General features: G+C 41.9%; 1 protein-coding gene across 3 annotated transcripts in view; it reads left to right on the top strand.

Annotated features, from left to right (window-relative positions):
* Window positions 1-20,537, top strand: part of Tmcc1 (transmembrane and coiled-coil domain family 1) — a 121,070-nt gene that overhangs the window by 92,492 nt on the left and 8,041 nt on the right. For all 3 annotated transcript variants that reach the window (XM_055604193.1, XM_055604195.1, XM_055604196.1), the window contains exon 2: window positions 4,762-5,696. In XM_055604193.1, the coding sequence (XP_055460168.1) occupies window positions 4,762-5,696 (935 nt within the window). The remainder of the gene's footprint in view (window positions 1-4,761; window positions 5,697-20,537) is intronic.

The raw sequence follows: 20,537 nt of genomic DNA, 5'->3' as shown, positions 1-20,537 counted from the left end.
TGTGTGTGTGTGTGTGTGTGTGTGTGTGTGTGTGTGTGTGTGTGTGTATTTCCAGATAAGGTCTTACTCTAGCTTTGGCTGGTCTAGAATTCTCTATATAGACCAAACTGCCCTTGAACTCTATGTCTGCTTCCCTAATGTTAGGATTACAGTTGGTATCAATTCAGATTGTGAATATTCTACTCAGCTGTAGAGCATGCATTGTAGGATCTAGGGCTGCTACTTTCAGATCCTCACATAGGACTGATATCCTGCTGACACAAAACTCAGCTACCACCAGCACTTGCCAGGTCTACTTCTGGCCCACTCTTAAGGATTAAGAAAATTATAATATAGAGCTGCATATGCCTGGCCAGAAGATTTATTCTTGTTAAGAAAGCTTTATAGTATTCTTCACCCCATTCTCAATGTGTAGAGCCTATGCTAGGCACTGGAAATAAAATTAAAAAAAAAAAAAATTCTACAACCCCAGTAGTGACTATAAGACTATGTTGGCTTGTGGTGGCTCAGCAGGTACTTTCTGCTAAGCCAGGTTCAGTCCCAGGATATACATGGCAGGAGAGAATTGATTCCCAAAAGCTGTCTTCTGATCTCCACATGTATACCCTGGTATCTCCACCCAAAAAAGTTTAGAAATTTTAATAATATGTTGACTTTGTAGGGATGCTATTTTTATAGATATTCCCTCTGGGCAGGCTAAGAAGAAATTAAAAGGCCATCTAGTTAAGAAAATTGATTTGACAGGCCTGGAGAGATGGATCAGTGGTTAAGATTCCATATTGCTCCTGAAAGAATGGGAGTGCAGTCCCAGCACTCACCTACAACTCCAGCTCCAGGGATCCCACACGTGGCCTTCACTGAAGCACATGCATCTATGCATATAGACACAAATAAACACATAAATTAAAAAAATTTAAAAAGAAAAATTATTTGAGATAGGCTTGATAGGCTGTAATTCCACCATTTGAGAGGCAGATGCAGAATGAATGCCTCAATATGAAGCCAGCATAGTCTGCAAAGCAAGTTCTTGACCAATGAAGAATACATAATAAGACTATCTTAAAAAGAGAAAATGGGAAGAAGGAAAGCAGAAAAGAGAGAAAGAAGGAAGGAAGTGTGTGCTCTTGGGCTGAAGCCCCAGGACCTTTTTTGGACCAAAAAACACTCTAGCACTTGCTATATACTCCCAGTCCCCACTTGTAATACATTCAACATCTTTTCAGAACACTTTTAGGAAAAAAATGACCCCTGTGTAAGTGAAAAACTTAGGCACCAAGAGAATACATGGGCAGCCCAGAAACACAGCTAGTGAATTTGGAAAGGTCACAGTGGGCTCAAACCATTGTATTTTGTTCTGGAATATTGCTGTCTGCTGCTGTATCCTCTTGCCTCTGTCTTGTGCCCTTGTGTGTTGTATGTCTCTCTTTGTCCGTTTCTTGTCTAACCTGTGTAGGGTTTACACAAGGCCTTGTCTCGTAGCACAGGCTGGCTTCCATCTTGTAACCCTCCTGTCAACCCAACTTGTACTGGTACATTAATCCACTTACAAAAGTGATCTTTAATATATTTGCTCTTCCTGCCTGCTGACAGCTGGCTGGGGGGCATGCTTTTTTGCCATTGCTTACAAATTGGTAATAATGGTTTTGAGCTTATTATGAAGCTTGGAAGGTTACCTGGCCATGGGCTAGACCACAAGGCCAACTTTCAAAATGTTGAGTTGAATTTTTACCTTTGTTCTGGATTCTTTATACCCCTTGCTTTTTTATGTCTTAGAAGTAGTATAATCTGGAATCTATTAATGATGAGATCTTTAATAAGAACGACTCACATGCTATTCCAGTGATGGCCAATGTCAACAGCCTGCTCTGCCAGGTGCTGTTATAACACTTTGACACTCATGACTTACTTCATCCATAAAACAGCCTCCTGACTGCATCAGAGTTTCCTCGCCTTTACGGTTGAGCAGCCTTTGGTCCAGTCGGTGCTTCACCAGGGCACCAGAGTGTGCCAGTCATCTTGCTTTTTTATGTTTGTACCTTTCAAGAAATTCTAGGGCAGTGCCACTACTCAGTAAGTTGAGGCAGGAGGAGTGTAGGCCAGCTTGCGTTACTGCTATCAAAATGCTGTAGGAAAAAGGAGAAAGTCTTGGATTGGTTATGTAGCTTAGTGGTTGAGTGAATGACACAGGGTTTGATTCTCTGCGCCACCTTGGGGTGGTATTATTTAGTGTCACCTTTGAAAACTATGCTTTTCACATTTGGAACTGAGTTGTCTAGAGTGGGTTAGGGATCCAGTTCTGCTGTTAGCTATATCCAATGGCAAAGGAACTGTTTTCTGGTTGATAGATTCATCTTTTGGGGCCAGGTGTCCATGCTTGCAGCACAGACTTCCCCTTTAGGACTTAGTTCCTGCCCTATTTCTGAGTTTCTACCCTTTTGCCCTGTGGTACACGGCACATGCCTTTAATCCTAGCACTTGGGAGTCAGACAGATAGATCTCTGAGTTGGCGGCCAGCCTGGTCTACAGATAAGAGTTCCAGGACAGCCAGGGCAATACAGAGAAACCCTTTCTCATAGATAGGTAGGTAGATAGATAGATGGATGGAAGATAGATAGATAGATAGATAGATAGATAGATAGATAGATAGATAGATAGATAGATAGATAAGATGGGTCTTTTTCAAGGGGCTGTTCCTGAGTATTGCAGTGATGTCCAGTTTCTAGTATCAGTTGTCCTCTTACAAGTGTATTGATATCTATGTGGGAACTCTTCATGGGAGGACACACTGGCCCCAGGTAAGACAAGAATTAAGGAGAATCTGTTTTAGTTAGTTATTTTATAAAGAAGCACAATTCTAATCAAATGTGATCATTTATAAACATTTGTTGAAAATTATTGTGATTTCTTTTTAAATGGTTGAACTTTGATTCTAGCGTCTAACAGTTTTTTTAATTGTTTTAGATTTATTTTTATGTGTATGAGTGTTTTACCTGTATGTTTGTGTACCACATGCATGTCCAGTGCCCTTGTATCTCTCCTAGCCCCCAATGTGGCTAGTTTTAATCTCACAGATTCATAAACTTGAGCATGGGGAAGCTTAGTTGAGGATTCTTCATATCTCCATTTCATACATTCTGTGGTAGATTTTGAGCTTAATTATTGGACATAAATAAGCAGAGTGGTATCATGTACTTTTAAGAGTCTAAATCTCATTCAGAAGGAAAATCCAGTAAAGGTAAGCTTGTGCAGCTAGTTTGGAGAACTGAAGAGTGAGGTTTTCAGAGCACTTGATACCTTGTCCATCTGGAATTCTGGCTACCTCTCCCTTCTGCAGTCTCTAGCCACTGTGCTCCTCAAAGGTGGAGCATTATGAGTAGGAAGTAATGCAAAAGGCATCATACTAGTCTCTGTGAAGGTTTTCATCTCTTACTGTGCTGGGGATGGGAGGCAGGGCTCTTCCACTGATCTGCATTCCTAGCCCCAACATTCAGTTTCATTGAAATAGGAAGAAAAAAATACTCTTGGGTTTTTGTTCTGTTCCCCCCTCCCCCAGTATTGGACATCACACCCAGGGCTCATATGCCTACAAGTACTTAAACTGAAGTATACCCCTAGTCAATATGATTGAACTAAATATGTTTATAAAAGCTCAGATGATAAAATAATAAGATGCTGTACATACAAGATGAGAGATGACACTTTGAGACAACAGGTTAATTATTGGCATTTCCTGGGTAAGTAAGGTCATGATCATGTAGGGGTTGTCCTCTGTATAGTTCTTACTGGCACATTGTCTCAGGACCAAGAAAAGGGTATGACCTTAGTCTACAGATGGCCAAGTTACAACCTAACTCTTGAAGCAGGCATTTTTATTGACCTAAGATTTCTGCTGCTGCTTTATGGAGCAGTGTTTAAAGTCTTCTTCTTTGGGTCCTACTTTATCTACGTGACTAGCACAAGCCACAGATAGGGCACTCTTCCAGGTGGAGGAAAGCTGGCATCCTCCAGTCTAAGCTACCTGTTTTGACATTTAGGAATGTAAGCTTTCAAGTCTGAGCAGTTGTACTTTCTTTCATTCCTTGTAGTGACTCTCATCCATATGAAAGAACAGTGTGTGAGCTTTGTAGCTTCTTACCTAAGGCAAGCCTTTTATCAGATAAAAAGATTCCTCTCACTGTCCCTGTCTATTCATACTGTCTTCCCAGGTACACCACAGTTACTTTAATTCAATAGCATTCAGCAGCACCTCCCCAGTCTAGCCTTTGCCTGTCTCCCATTGCAGCAAAATGTCCCAAGAATAGAGAATGATCTCATTACCCTGGGTGTGACTTACACAAACAAACACTCGTGGTGACAATTGGATGCTTATATCACATCATCAAAATATCTGTTCTTGCTAGCCTTTTCAGGGGACCAATCTGTGAGTATGGCTCAGAATGACTCTGGCGTCTGAGCACCAGAATGGTTTTCATAGGATTACATTCAAAAGCTTGACGTGCTGTCTTACATAGATTGCTTCTGAACGGAAGCATGCATAAGAATGCAAACTAATTCATGTTCTCAACTAACAAAGAGAGCTTTGTTATTTAAAGAAATACTGGATAAAGACTAGCCAGGAGGGCAGCAGGGCTATTACAGGACAGGAGGATGTGCAGGTTAGCCATCTGTGCTGAGAGTTCAGCATAGACATATTTTTAGCACATTTTGGCACATTGGTTCTGGGCTGCTTCTAATATCCACCTCTTGCTTTTCAAATGTTAGATTGAGCGTTTGGAAGTAAGCAGCCTCGCCCAGACTTCCAGTGCCGTGGCCTCCAGCACCGATGGCAGCATCCACACAGAGTCTGTGGATGGAATACCAGATCCTCAGCGCACAAAAGCTGCCATTGCACACCTGCAGCAGAAGATCTTAAAGCTCACAGAACAGATCAAGATTGCACAGACAGCCCGAGACGACAACGTTGCTGAATATTTGAAGCTTGCCAACAGTGCGGACAAACAGCAGGCTGCTCGCATCAAACAGGTGTTTGAGAAGAAAAACCAGAAATCTGCACAGACCATCCTCCAGCTGCAGAAGAAGCTTGAACATTACCATCGCAAGCTTCGTGAGGTGGAACAGAACGGGATCCCCCGGCAGCCCAAGGATGTCTTCAGAGACATGCACCAGGGTCTGAAGGATGTGGGTGCAAAGGTAACTGGCTTCAGTGAAGGTGTAGTGGACAGCGTCAAAGGTGGATTTTCCAGCTTCTCCCAGGCCACCCATTCAGCAGCAGGGGCTGTGGTCTCCAAACCCAGAGAGATTGCCTCACTGATTCGAAACAAATTTGGCAGTGCAGACAACATCCCTAACCTGAAGGACTCATTAGAGGAAGGACAAGTGGATGACGGGGGAAAGGCTTTGGGAGTGATTTCAAACTTTCAGTCAAGTCCAAAATATGGTAGTGAGGAAGATTGTTCTAGTGCCACTTCAGGCTCAGTAGGAGCCAACAGTACCACCGGGGGCATTGCTGTAGGAGCATCCAGCTCCAAAACAAACACCCTAGACATGCAGAGCTCAGGGTTTGATGCACTACTGCATGAGATCCAGGAGATCCGGGAAACCCAGGCCAGACTGGAAGAATCCTTCGAGACCCTCAAAGAGCATTATCAGAGGGACTACTCCTTAATAATGCAGACCTTACAGGAAGAGCGGTATAGGTAAGTTATGGAAAATTTAAAGCCTAAATTATTTGTTTCCCTCTCTTTGAATATGGAGAAATGAATTTAAAAGATGTCTGCCTCTAGAGTATTTGGATCTGACTGTAACACCCACAGGAGTTCAGTGTCAGTCAGCACAGCAATTAAGTGACTCCTAATATCACACACAGATGCAACATTTCTTAACTCCTCAGTCCTCTATTCCAGTTTATGACTTTAACATGAAGCTCAGGCTTTCTGAGGTATTTCTTCAGTTAACTGAGGTCATGAAACATAGTTGAAGCCTTCACTGTACTATTTTAGATTTAGAACATCTTAATCCTAAGAACTTTGTAAATATCAAAATAGCCCAGCTATAATGTTATGAACCTTGTGTATATTTGGCCTTAAACATACTTATTTGAGCAATTACTGTAAAAAAAAAAAATAGATTGGAAATAAATCTAGACCAATGTATCTGTGACATTTATTAAGAACTGGCACATTTGGGTGAGAGCAGACACATACAGCATTAAGTCACTCTGCTGTAGTTAGAAAGAGCTGAAAGAGCTGAAAGAGCTAGGTGCTTTTCAGTCAATATCTGCACCAAAGTTGAGAGTGGGTCATTCTTTGGGGGGGGGGGGGGGGTTGGGGTTTTTTTTGTTTCTGTTTTTTGTTTTGTTTTCTTTTCTTTTCTTTTGTTTTGTTTTTGAGATAGGGTTTTTCTCAGGGTAGTCCTGGCTGTCCTGAACTCATTTGACACCAGGCTGACCTCGAACTCACAGAGATCTGCCTGCCTCGGCCTCCAGAGTGCTGGATTAAAGGCATGCATTACCGCGCCCTGCTGGGTCATTCATTCATTCTGTAGTCATGGAACCCAGTGCCTTACCCATTAACCACCCCATACTGAGCCTGTTTTTTTACATTGCATCATAGATTCCTGTTGGACCATTCTTAGCCAGTCTTCAAATCTAGGTCCTGTCATCCATGTAGAGAAATAATATCCTCCCAAGAGTAATCACTCAGATCCAAGTTTGTGGGCCAAGATTGGCAGCCTCACCACACAAATCAGTGAGCAGTCTTCTGAGAACTTCATCTCTGCACATGAAGCCTTGCAAGACCTGAGTTTTGGTCTTGTCCCAGTTCCTAACTAGAAGGATTCTCCAGTACTTTACTAAAACATCAGGATTTGAAGAAAGTCCCTTTCACCTTCCAAAAAGTAAAAGTGATGTTTTACAACTTTACTTTTATGAGGTGACCTCAGTGTCTGAAATAAATTGTTCACGTTTATCACTTAGCTCTAAAGACAACAGCAGCAAGCTTGCTTCGGGTGGTGAAAATGCTAAGCAGCCATCCAGTTTGCCTCCTTTTGTTCATTTTCAGTTCTCATTGACACTTTGAGAGGCAGGGGATGTCGCTCAGTTAGGAGAGTGCTTGTCTGATATGAGTGCTGGATAAGTCAGTCATGGTGTACATCTGTAATCCCAGCACTTGTCAGGTGGAAGCAAGAATATCAAAAGCTTAACAGTCCAAAGCACTTGCTGCTCTTGGGGACCCAAGTTCAGTTCTCAGTACCTGTATCATGTGACTAACAGCTGCCTGTATCTCCAGCTCCAACGGAGCCTTTTTTTGGCTCCCATTGACTGACATGAACAAACATGTGGCAGACACACACATAACACATGAATAAAACTACAGCTAATTTTTTTTGGTTGGTTTTTGTCTTTGTTTTTCAGACAGGGTTTCTCTGTGTAGCCCTGGCTGTCCTGGAACTCAGAGATCTGCCTGCTTTGCTCCTTAAGTACTGTAACTGAAGGTATATGCCACCACCACCCAGCCTCTCTCTCTTTTCTTTTTAAAATTCAAGGTCATCCATAGGAAATCTGAAGACAGCCTGGACTACATGGACCTCCATCTTAAAAAATAAATATCAGGACATGGTGGTTTGAGGCCAGCCTGGTTTACTGAGTGAGTCCAGGATGGCCAGAGCTCTATCACACAGAGAAGCCCTGTCTTGAAAAACAAAAAATAAATAAAGTTTAAAAAGAGGACAGGTGCTATAGTGGCAGAGTGCTTATCTGACTACCAAAATGGGGTGAGTGTACTGGCAAGGTGTCTCAGCAGCTGCCAAGACCTGAGTTCAATCCCTAGGACCCACCTGCTGGAAAGAACACTAACTCCTCAGACTGCCACATGTACCCTGGCACGCATGCACCTACACACACACACACACATTAAATAAAATGCAATAATTTTTTCTTGAAAAAAGAAAAGGACTTGAGGGTAAAAAGGAATAAGTTTAGAAAAGAAAAAATACATTACTATTTTCATCAGTGTTTTCTATATTTAATATGTTGGGAAAATAGTGTTCAAGTGGACTACACATAGTGTTTAATTACAATTAAGACACTTGGTCCTTTTTTTTTTTTTTTACCATATTAAACCTGAATTCTAAATTCCAGTTCTACTTCTGTTACTAGCTATGAAACCAGGTAAATTTACTAACATCTGTGTCAGGGCTTCCTGCCTATTTCATAAGAGTAACAAAGGCCCTGCACAAAATTGCTGCAACACTGGAATGAAATAATGTGTGAAGTGAGCAGCCCAGTGCTGGCCGCGCAGTGCTGCGGTGATGTTTAGTGGCTGCTGCTGCTAAGCCCCAGCCCCAGCCCCACCCTCCAGAGGACCTCTGTTCATTATTTAAAAGATTAAATTAACATTCCTGCTATTAAATTCCTTTAGGACTTAAAATTCATATAGAGATTGTTTTCTTCAAGTTAGATATTGGCCAGTGTGACATAAGTTGGGGGCGGGAACACCACATCTGGAGGAGTCTGCCTTTGTCTATTAGATTAAGTCTTAAGACTAGTGCTTCATCTATCGTCACGCCTTTAGAGTTGTGTCTCAGCACCTTACCCACGTGGGCAGCACGCTCCCTTCCCTGTACTTTGGGTCTCTGGAGTAGCCAAGTCTTATGAAATAGAGAATAAAGAAACCTAACCCTGCTGGATGTGTAGTCTTGCTCTGTCACTCCTCTCAACCTCACTTAGCCTCTGTTGCAATTTTTTCATTACAACGGATTCTTGAAGACTCCATTTGAAAAAGCCACAATGTGTGACTTCATTTATATGTGTGTGTGTGTGTGTGTCTATAAATATATACATAAATATATAAGTATATATAGATATATAGATATAAGTATATATAAATACATATATATATATTTTATATACTGACAGTTCCTGGAAACAGTAGTTAAAAGATTGCCCTCCATTGTATGTCTCCATACACCAAATACATTTGTCTAACGTTGTTGGTCTTTCAACCGTTTCACTGACACTCTTCTCATGAATGAAAATCTATTTTAGACACCAGAATGGTCACATTTTAAGCATTGGGATGGGGGGATTTCTCTAGTAGTCTTTGACAAAATAACCTAGCTGAGTGATAATAGCTGAGAACAGTGGCATTCCAGCCAGAAGTGCTCTGGATTAGCAGGGCTTATGTGGTTACACATTTCTGAAGAAAATGCTCCTAGCCTTTTGGAGTGTTTGTTTGTTTGTTTGTTTGTTTGTTTGTTTGTTTATTTTTAACTTGTCTTCTTTACATATATAGGTGCGGTTTGTTTTTCTCCTTTCTCTACCTCCTCCATGCTATGTTGTTAGCAAGCTGCCTGCAGCACCTTCTCTTCTAATTCTGGTTTTCCCCACTTTGGTCTTGTACATGCTAGATAAGTACTCTATCATTAAGCTACACCCCAGCCCATATTTTTATTTCTACTTTGTTGCAAGCTTTGATTTTATAGGAAGGAAGTAGGTAATGGGTAAACTGTATGACTAAGAATTAGTTAACTTGGACATGGTTGTTCTAGTGTCTTTTGTTTTTCTGTGCTTTATTTTACCAGCACCAGAGCATGTCAGTAACCAGACAGTGTTGTAGCTTCTACGATGATGATGATGATGATGATGATGATGATGATGATGATTATGATGGTGTAGTACATGTGATAAAACTACCACTTTTAAGAATTTGCTGAAAAAAAAAACAAAACAAAACAAAAAAAAAGAATTTGCTGAACTGCAGTGATGCACATTCACTAACCCTCACAGCACCTGTAGGTGGGCTCTAGTATCCCATTTTACAGTTGAAGAAATTGAAGGCCAATGTGGGGTTTTCTTGTTTGTCTATTTTTGGCTGGCTGGCTGGCTGGCTGGCTGACTGGCTTTTCAAGACAGTTTCTCTGTATAGCCCTGGCTGGCCTTGAACTCAGTCTGTAGACTGGGTTGGCCTCAAACTCCTGCCTCTGCCACCTGAGTGCTAAGATTAAAGTCATGCACCTCAACACTAGGGCAATGTGGGTTCTTTTTGTTTTTTGTTTGTTTGTTTGTTTTTTGTTTTTAATTTGATGAAGGTCAATAGCGAAGCCAGGGCTTTATCTCACTTTGAATCCAGTGTTCTGTAATAACACAGGCTGTTTTTCAAGCTCAACCCTGACATCTCTGTGAGGGAAGAATGTTGAACTTTGAGAAGCACTGACTACACTAGGTGTGCCAGCAGGCTTTTTCCAGGTTAGAGTGTGTATATGTTTACTAAAGGTTGAGTCCTTATTTTGAGTATGTTATATAAAATTCTGTGAAATTCTCAAAAGCTAATAAAACAATGTGGGTAGTGAAATCTCTTTGAAAACCTTCCAGATCCTTTCTCACCGGTGCCACTTTCTTAATGTGCACTTCCACTTAATGTACACTTCCACTATGTTCTGCCCCAGTGAACTTCTGCAGACAGTCTTTTTAACTATGCAGTAATCGGGTGTTCTGACACCTCTGTCCTCACCAAAATAACATTTGTGCCTGACAGCCTGCTGGGAAGCCATAGTAGCAGAGCCTGCAACTGGGTTCCACTTCACCCTGTGAAGGAACTAGATGAGAATTGTTGAGCTTTGGTACCAGGCTTTTTTATTGTTTTTTTAAATCTTTTTTTTTTTTTTTTAGTTTATTTATTTGTATGTGTATTGGTGTTTTGCTTGCATGTCTGTCTGTTGTCTGTGTGAGAGTGTCAGAACCCCCCTGGAACTGGAGTTACAGTTGTGCACTGCCATGTGGGGGCTGGGAGTTGAATTGGGGCCCTTTGGAAGAGAAGACAATGCTCTTAACTGCTGAGCCATCTCTCCAGCCCCTGCACAGGGCTTTCAGTTATAAGTGAGATCCATGTTTGGGGGAGAAAGAAATAAAGTTTAATAAGGTTTTAAGTGATGAGACCCTGTGGACTTCACTTTGTCATGTCTTTAAAGTATTAGCATAGATTTCTAGTGGCTTTTGGGCTCAAAGCACTACTCAAAGGAGAAGAGAACTTCTGTATGTAGTTGAACCTGATTGCAGATGCATACACTGAGGCCAGGAAGGAAAAGTGGCTTTACCATGCCACCCAGCAAAGTCATTCCACATATATTTATTTACCAGAAGACTGGGCTTGTTCGCAGAGTGGGTATACTGACTAAGAGATTGGTGAAGGCTAGGTTCAGCTGCGGCGAAATGCGTTGATAGCATGAAGGCTGGAAAGCTCTCCTGGCTGCATTTTTCTTAGGGACTGTGTTTTGCTGCTGTGTAAGCAGTGCTGTGTGGAGTGGGCAGGGGCTTCCCTTGATGGGCTCTAGTGCAATTTGAAAAGCTTCTATTTTGAGGAGATTACTCTGCTTTGGAACTAGCTTCTGAGAGTATTTGTATTAAGAGCGAGGATGGTCTAACCACACTGAGTCACAAAAGCGAAGTTAGAGGAAGAAGCAGTATTGCGTGCAGTAGAACATTGAGTAACTTGGCTGACCCAGTCAGTCCAGCCCGTCCTAATTATGTGAATGGTTGCTTAAAAATGGTTTTATTGTCATTGGATATGTTCAGATATAGTTGTTTTTCTTTTCTTCAATCAAGGTAGTCTGCCGTAAACCTCCGACTTGTAAACTTTTATGCAAAACTTTTTATTGTGTGTGCATGTGAGTTTAGGAGTCCACCTAAGGCAGGTGAGCCTCCCTGTGGGTGCCGGGGGCCAAATGCCTAGGCCTCTGCAAGAATGCTAAGTTCTTCTAACTCTCTTATATGAGTGCTCTATGTGCATGCTGTAGATGGTTGGTGGTTGCCGGGATTGAACTCAGGACCTCTAGGAAGAGCAGACAGGGCTCTTAACCACTGAGCCATCTCTCCAGCCCCAGATATAGTTGTTTTAAACCCCTTTTAACTGTTAATCAAATGAAAGTTGATCAAGCATCTCTGGAGATGTGGACTGCACTTAAACAATAACTTTGAAATAGAAACCAAGACTATTGGGATCAAGTTAGCCTTTTGCTCATGGGGGGAGGGGTCCCAGTTCAGAGATATTGTAAAAGGTAAGACCTGCTGAACAAAGATATTCCCAGGTATGTTCTTTCTAGCTTAGCCATTATAGAGGTGTAAAGAAGGAGTATTGGGCAAGAAAAGAAATTAGTAATACTTTTTTAATTAATTCATCAGACCTGGACAAGTTTGCCAGTTCTGATACTTCTAAATGTATGGCCTTTTTGTATGGCCTTGAGTAGATCATTGGAGCCTTAGTTTCTCTGCCTATAAAAACAAAGTGATATTTATCAAAAAGGGTTGTAACAGTTATTAAGTGAGACAGAGGGAAAGAGAAAGGGGGGAGAGGGAGGAGGAGAGAAGAGATCATGTACATGTGGAAGCAAGTAGGTGCTTGGTTTAGAGCAGAACCCAGAGTTCAGGTTCAGTGGTAGAACATACGCTTAACATCTCTAAGGTCGGTTACCATCAACACGACACATGCACAGGCACACACACATGCTGGGAGTGCAATAAATGTTTGTGCTTTTTCCAGGTATGTCAGAATGTCCCTGTAGATTTCATTTTCAACATTCTTTGAACACCTCTTCTTCTTGTATTAAGAAAATGCACTGTTTACACTTAAATTGTTAGGGGGCTAGTACTCTGATCTGCTCCCTTTTTTGAGTCTCATTATTTAGACCAGACCTGCTGCAGTTCTCAGTCACCCTGCCTCTGCTTTGTCAGTGCAAAAATTTCAGATGAGTTCATTGTTGCCTAGCTTCCTCTCAAGCTTAAGCACAGTGAAGTCATAAGACATAAACCAAATTATCAGTTTCCCCAGCATAGATAGGAGTTGTTCACATTCCCACACATCATATTCCCTCCCTTAGCTATGTCTCTCCATTCTGGTCAAACCCTGGTAGAGTCTACTTGTGTGTTCCAAATGTATTTGGGACACAGTACAGGAGACTGCTCCCATGATGGGTCAGCTGGTGTGTCTCGGAACCTGCTCTACAACTTTTATCAGACATCTGCTCTACTGACCTGTTTCCCAACCAAAGAAACCCCACAGGCTCTGCAGGTGGCTCCAAATTTTTGAGTCACACCCCCCTCGTTCCTAGCCTACGCACTTGCCTAGTTTCTCATTCATCAGGAACTTAACCCAGAAGAACCTCTAGTTTATCTTTGATCAAGGAAGATAACTGCTGTGTTGCCCATTCCAGAGACTAAAAGCACTTCCAACAAATAACAGTAGTTATTTATGTACTATTTACCTCCACAGACTCTGGACATGCCAATGCATTGTAATACAACAGTTTTTATTTTCAGCAAGAGACGCTTTCAGCCTACTTCTGAAACAGCCAGTACTCAGGAGGCAGAGGCAGGCAAATCTCTGAGTTTAATAAGGCCAGACTGGTCTACAGAGTGAGTTCCAGTGCAGCCAAGGCTACACAGAGAAACCCTGCCTTGAAAAACCACCACCAAAAATGATAGTAAAAATGAAGCCATATTTAGATATTTAGAGTCCCTTCAAATTGAATTGATTTATAGAAAGACCTTTGAGTAAACCTATGATGTTGTTGGTCTCAGGGTAACTTTGTCCAGGCTGAGTTGTAAGAAATGACCTGCTAGAATCATACACAGTACTTAGAGAATCAAGACCCCACACCTATCCTAGATGTCAAAAACAATGCCTGTGCAGCACTGGGTAGACCTCCTTAAAGAGAGTTCTTGGTTTTATAAAGCACATATGTTAAAGGCTGGACACAGTTCACCTTCTCCTCTTTTCTCCTACCTGCCTTGGTTGGCTATGGATATTTAGTGAGAAGGTGAAACTGTTCTCTTAGTTCCCTTTCCCCATTTTAAAATTTAGACAAGGACACAAAAGACGCCATAATACTAGTAATGGCCCTTTGCTGTATAGTAAGGGGCGGGGGGACAACAGATAAAACATAGATAAAAACCTGAGGCAGGGTAAGGTGGGTAAGACCCTTGCCAACATCATTAACAAAGGAGTTTAAAGAAATTGAAGAAGTTCCAGGGCTGCCTGTGTTGTTATTTATGGAACTGAGGAACCTGTCAAGGAGGGAATGAAGGTACTGGTGGAAACAACTTTGTAAATCTCAGTGCTTGGAGGTAGACACTGTAGGGAAAGGTGTAGAGGCAGGATAGTTATTCTGTTACTGTCAGGGGCATGGCCAAGTAGTTTGAAGTTTTGGTGCTCATAATGAGTAAGTAGATTAGATTGAATCCTGAATCCTCCACACCCACTGTTCCTGGAAAGAGAATACCACAGCATCTCTACTGGGCTCTTTTGGTCAGCCTGTTTCAGACCAGAACGTAGCTGAGGCTGTGTCAGTAAAACTGTTAATGCCAAGTGATGGGGATTGTGCCATAGTAATTGAGTGGTTGGGTCAGATTGCTGGTGCAGTATTTTTGTACAGACTTTGAAGTTGATTAATAACACAGAAAAATGCAGACAATAAAATAAATCTAAAAACAGGAAACAAGGTTGTTAATAGAGCTGAACAAGCTCCTGGGGTCTGGTGAAAAACTGGGCTAAAGTGTATTTTCATACCTGTTTATGACAGTAGCCTTACCATGTAGCCCAGCCCAGCCTCAGTCATGATCCTCCTGCCTCAGCTTCCCCCAAGTGTGTAGCACACACCCAGCTTGGGAAAGTGTTTTTATAACAAGGCAGTGAACTGAGTCCAGCCCAGAAGATCTGAATTCCACAACATCAACTAGGCTGCCTGACCAAACTCTCTCGGTGCCTAGGAGTTTGCAAAGCCTTCCATGACTTGCTCAGTTTCCTCCCTGATGCTTCCTGCAGATTAGAGGCGTTTCTATGCTAATGAGAAACACCTGCTTTACAAGTGCAGTAGGATTTCAGCTTCACAATAATAGCTGAAACTTTTTTTTTTCTTTTCAGAAAGTCCTCATTTTCCAAGTAATTGTTTGACATAAAAAGGGAAACACACTGGTTAGTTCTGGCTGAGGAGTTACTGGGAGTTATTTCAGCCCCTGCCCACAGCATCTTGCTTCACCCTAAATTCTGCAGCTTTGTATGCTGCCATGCAAGTCTCCTGACCTGCTTATGTTGCCTCAGCGGCTGAACTGGAAAGGGAGCTCATTCTACCAGTCCAAATGCTTCTTTGTTGTTTAACCACCTGCTAGGGTACACTACACATGGCACCTAGACATCTCTTCTCTTGTGGGATATAGATCTTGGCTTGATCTATTCATTCACCAATGATTTGTTCAAGTGCTGAAAGACTCTTTTCTACAGAATCATAGATTAGCAGTTTCTACCAAACCATCCAGAGAGTTATGAGACCAGGTAAAATTAGCCTGAGAGACACTTTCCCTCACATGCATGCAAAAAGTATGCTGTGGGAGAAAGGAAGCAAGTGACAAGAGATAGAACAAGTTGAATTATGTGGCCAACTTGAGCCAGGGAAATGGCAGGAGTGGCAACTGCCTAGTAAAACAAGTAACTGAGGTTTATTACATCTAAGGTTGGGAAGGGTCATGTGCTCAGTAGGCCATTTGTGTGCTATAATAGAAGAAAAGCCATTCAGTTAGTGGAAACAGTGAGAACTTTTAAGTAAAATTGAGAACATGGAAGGAAGTGGAGATCTAGGGACAAAAAATTATATGAGGAAACCAATGAACAATAGTATCATAACTGCCAGAGACCATGTGACAAGCAGTCAGCAAGTCAGCAAGCAGTCTTGTTGTTGTTGCTGCTGCTGCTGCTGCTGCTGCTGCTGTTACATTTACTTGTTTTATTGCAGAGAGGCCCACATGCCACTGCATAAAGTTGGAGGACAGAGTACAACTTGCCGTAGTTTTATTCTTCTTTCACCGTGTGACTTCTGGGGACAGAACTCAGGACATCAGGCTTGGTGGCAAGTACTTTACCCACTGAGCCCACCCTGCCATCCCAAGCAGTCTTTTTGAACTACCTTTATAAGGATTTTTAGGAGTGACATAACACAAAACAGAGAAATTAAAACCTGTATAGTCTTGTAGTTAGGCTGCCTCTCCCAGGCTTTTACCAGCTGTCTCCTTGTTAGCATGATTTTGCTTTGGAGTAGGGAGACTTCTTGTTTACAGTGTGACAGGTGACACGGTCTCTCAAGACTAGTGAGTTGTAGGATTGGATTTGAATCCAAAACGTGGATTAGTCAACTATACACAGGTGAATAATAAAAAAAAATTGATTGATTGATTGATTGATTGATTGATTGATTAAAAACATTTCTGGGGCTGGGACCAAGCTCCCTGGAGAAAGTACCCACTCAGCATGCACAAAGCTTTGGGTTTGAAGCCCAGTACCATATAGATTGGATGGGTTGTGGTATACCAGCAAAGCCAACCAACACTCAGGAGGTTCAAGGTCACCCTCCCCTACATAAGGAGTTCAGGGCCAACCTAAGCTGGAGACAGTGTCTCAAACAAAAATAAATTATAGTATCACTCACCAGATGCTGTTGGTAAAAAAACAAGATGCCTTTGTTTTGTTTTTGTTTTAGAGACAGTCTCACTATGCAGTTCGGCTTGTCCTAAAGTGATGTAGCCCAGGGTAGTCTTAAGCTTTCTATCCTTCTTTCCCAGTCTCCTGTATGTTGGGATTACAAGCATGAACCACCACATTCAGCAAAGGCAAGATGTTTACTCTGCTGTTGATTTTGCCCTAGGAGTGGACAGTGGGGTCAAACTGATGCTATCAGGCCAAATTAGAAATCACAGGCTCCTTCCAGAGAATTCTTCTAGGATAACATAATTTGGGGGATTTTTGTTTTTAACAATTTGGGTTTTTTGGTTTGTTTTTGTGAAACATCTCTTCATCTTTGATACAAGAGTGCTTCCCTTACTAACCCTCAGTCAGAAGGACATATTTACTTACTAGACAGCAGAGCATGGGGCTCTTTATTGCCCCTCCGCTAAGCAGTAGGAAAAGGCAGTACCATGTCCTTCTGCTACAGCTCCTGGACAACCACAGGAAAAGGCCCCCACCTCCACCTTGAGCTTGAAAGTCTACTTCTTCCCTGAATAGGGAGTGAAAGGAGCCTGCATGGCGGAGGATGACAATTTGTTGAGACAGAGTTTCAGGCAGCCCAGGCAGGCCTCTTATCTTCCCAAGTAACCAAAGATGACCTTGAACCTTTCTGACCTTCTGTTTCCATGTCCCCAGGATAGATATCCATCACTGGCCGACAGCTATTACTACCACTACTCCACACACACACACACACACACACACACACACACACACACACACACTCTTTTTTTTTTTTTTTAATGTAGTGCTGGAACGTGCATTCTAGATAAGCACTGTACCAATGAGCTACAAGTGACAGCCCCTTTGAGATCTTTTCCTTTCATTTGCTTTGTTCTGGAAAAGTGACAGTTTCACCGTGTATCCCAGTCTGACTTGAAACTTGCTGTGCATAAGCAGGGAGGTCTGGAACTCGCACTCTTCCTGCCTCAGCTTCCTAAGTGCTGGGACTACAGGTGTGCACCCCTGTATATGGCTTTTATATTTAGAAGGTGGGGGGCAGTAAAGGAAGAAAAGATCACGAGCACTTTCCTGCCCCAGTCAACAGTCACACTGGAGGATGAAGGCAAAAATCAGCCTCTTGCCAGGGTTTGGGAATTAGGTACAGGTAGTTGAAAAGCACATTTGTCTTACATTTTTGTTTCATATCCTGATACTCTGTGAGCACCAAGTGAAGGGGGAAACACTGAACTGTTGCAAGCTCATTAGGATATAGAATCTGGGAATCTCTAGGGCACTGTAGAATAGTGATGTGAGCTCATCCCTGTGCATGTCTCCTGTGCAGTTTTTATTTCTCTGTTAACATGCTTCTTTAACTTTTGAAAAATTCTCACCAGCAGAACAGAATGGTTCTGCCAGCTGTGTATTTTTGCTAATACTTGGCTTTATCTTTTTAATCTAAATCTATTTATCGTCTTATTCATCCCTTGTCTCCTAGTCAAGCTTTAAACCATAATGTCAGCAGAACCACATCCAGCCCCCACTGTGGCTGTGTGACTTGAACTGCTGTCAAGCTGGCTTAGATTTCTTACTTTTTAAAGAAGTTTATAGATGCTGGCTTTTTGACTAGTTTCAAAATGGCATGACAGTATAGAGTTTTAAAATGTAGGTTTTAAAGTCAAACCTGGATTCACATCTTTCCTTCTTCACTTTGTGGCTTTAAAAGGGTAGCTTTGGGACCTCTGAATTTTAACTGCTGCTTCTGAGGGGAAGATAACACCTTCCACCCTCCAGGAGGCCTGATGGGTTTGCACAGTAGGCTCTAAGGAAGCAGTGACTATCTGCTGTTTCCAGTCTGCTCTGGGTACATATAAGCCACATTTAATTCCGAATAAAATTTTTTAGCAATCTTTCAGGCTGGCTTGCTTGTTTTGTTTATTTGCTTGCTTGTTTGTTCAAGACAGGGCTTCACTATGTAACTCTGGCTGTCCTCGAACCCACTGTGTAGACCAGGCTGGCTGTGAACTCACAATGATCTGCCTCTAATTCCCAAGTGCTAAAATTAAAGGCATGAGCCACTCTACCCAATTCCCAGCAGTCTTTAAACTCCAGAAAGTATAAATATGGGCTATGGTTCAAGATGTTGTGGTACAGCCCTAACAACCCTACCCTGCTAGGTACCACCACCCTGTTCCCTGCCCAGCCCCAGTCACTGACCAGGGCCAAGGAATTAGTCTGGTTTTTGATATTGGGTTGGACACAGAGCTTACTAAGTACACTCTACCTCTGAGCTTTACCTCTGCAACACCGGCAATTAGGAATACCAGTTTTCAATACCATGAAGAAAGCTACACACTCAAAATAGTAGTATAATAGAGTGCTCACCTAGTATATGTATGGTCCTGGGTTCTAACTGACACATCCCCACCAAAAAATAGTTTTAAAAGATAGTATATTAATGTAACCTTACAGTATCTGGTGAATTTAAATTTTAGCAGATCACTTCCATAGCTGACACCTGTTCCTGGCTCCCTGGATTGCAGATGAGATGAGGCAGTTATACAAATAATAGTCCTAGTTACATGCAACAGAGCATGGGAATGCTGTTCTGACTGTAACAGCTTGAAGGAGAGCACCACAGAGGTGCCTGTCAAGGATGAAGGAGACCTAAATAGGGTTTACTAACATAATGAAAAGGTTCAGACTGTGACTTCTTAAATTAATGTTTATTTCATAAGGAATAGAATTTAATCATTGTTTATTATATGATCATTAAAAGGGATAACATTGGCGGATGGAGTGGGGACTCTGGCTAAGAGCACTCAGTGCATGCATGAGGAACTGAGTTTGGATCCTCAACACCGAAGTAAAAAAAGAAAAAAGACAGGGATGAGGCCAGGTGTGGAGGCTCATGCCTTTAATCCCAGCACTCAGGAACTCTGTAACTTCCAGACAAGAAAGGAATATATAGTAAGACCCAGTCTCAAAATAAATAAATAAAGGCCAGATGTGGCTGCATATATATCTATTACCCAACCTCTATTGGAAGCAGAGACAGAAGAATCTCAGAGGCTCATTAGGCAGCTCTCTAGCTGAAACAGTGAGCTCCAGGTTCAGTGATAAACTCTGTCTTTTTTTTTTTAAAGTGACTGCATATAGCAAATATGAACACAATTTTTTTTAATTTATTTATTTAATGTAGATGAGTGCTCTATTTGCAGGTACACCTGCACAACAGAAAGAGGTCATCAAATTATGTTGTAGATGGTTGTGAGCTTCATGTGGTTGCTAGGAATTGAACTCAGGAACTCTGGAAGAGCAGACAGTGCTCTTAACCACTGAGCCATCTCTCCAGCCCGATAAACTCTGTCTTAAGGGAATAAAGCAGAGCGTAAGTAGAGTGGGACACCCAATATCCTTCTGTGGCCTCTACACATGTGTGCTTATAGACTGCTTGCATACATACAGACAGATACCCACTGAGATATACACATGCAAAGATGCAGAGACACAAGGAAAACAAGGTGCTGCAACATAAAATTACCTTAGAGAAAGTCTTTCTATTCCTTAAACATGGATAAACTCAGCCAGGCATGGTGATAGTTGACAATGAATGATCTTAGAATTTATAGATAGAGGCAAGAGGATCACAAGTTCAAGGCCATCCTGGGCTAAAAAGAAAAACACCATAGGTGTGATTAGGGCTGGGGACAGTAGCACACACCTGTTATCCCAGCACCCTGGGAGGCAGAGGCTCGCAGATCTCTGTGAGTTCAAGGACAGCCTGGTCTACAAAGTGAGTCCAGGACAGCCAAGAGTATACAGAGAAACCCTGTCTCAAAAAAAAAAAAAAAAATAGGGAGGGAGGAAAGGAAGGAAGGAAGGAGAGAGAGAGAAAGAAAGGAAAGAAAGAAAGAAGGAAGGAAAGGAAAGGAAGGAAGGAAGGAAGGGAAAGAAAGAAAGAAAGAGAAAGAAAGAAAGAAAGAAAGAAAGAAAGAAAGAAAGAAAGAAAGAAAGAAAGAAAGAAAGAAAGAAAGAAAGAAAGAAAGAAAG

The sequence above is a fragment of the Psammomys obesus genome, unplaced genomic scaffold (assembly GCF_907164565.1).
Source record: "Psammomys obesus unplaced genomic scaffold, mPsaObe1.curated_primary_1811, whole genome shotgun sequence".
NCBI classification, from domain to species: Eukaryota; Metazoa; Chordata; class Mammalia; order Rodentia; family Muridae; genus Psammomys; species Psammomys obesus.
Note: the sequence above shows the minus strand (reverse complement) of the source record. Positions and strands in the feature narration are given on the sequence as shown.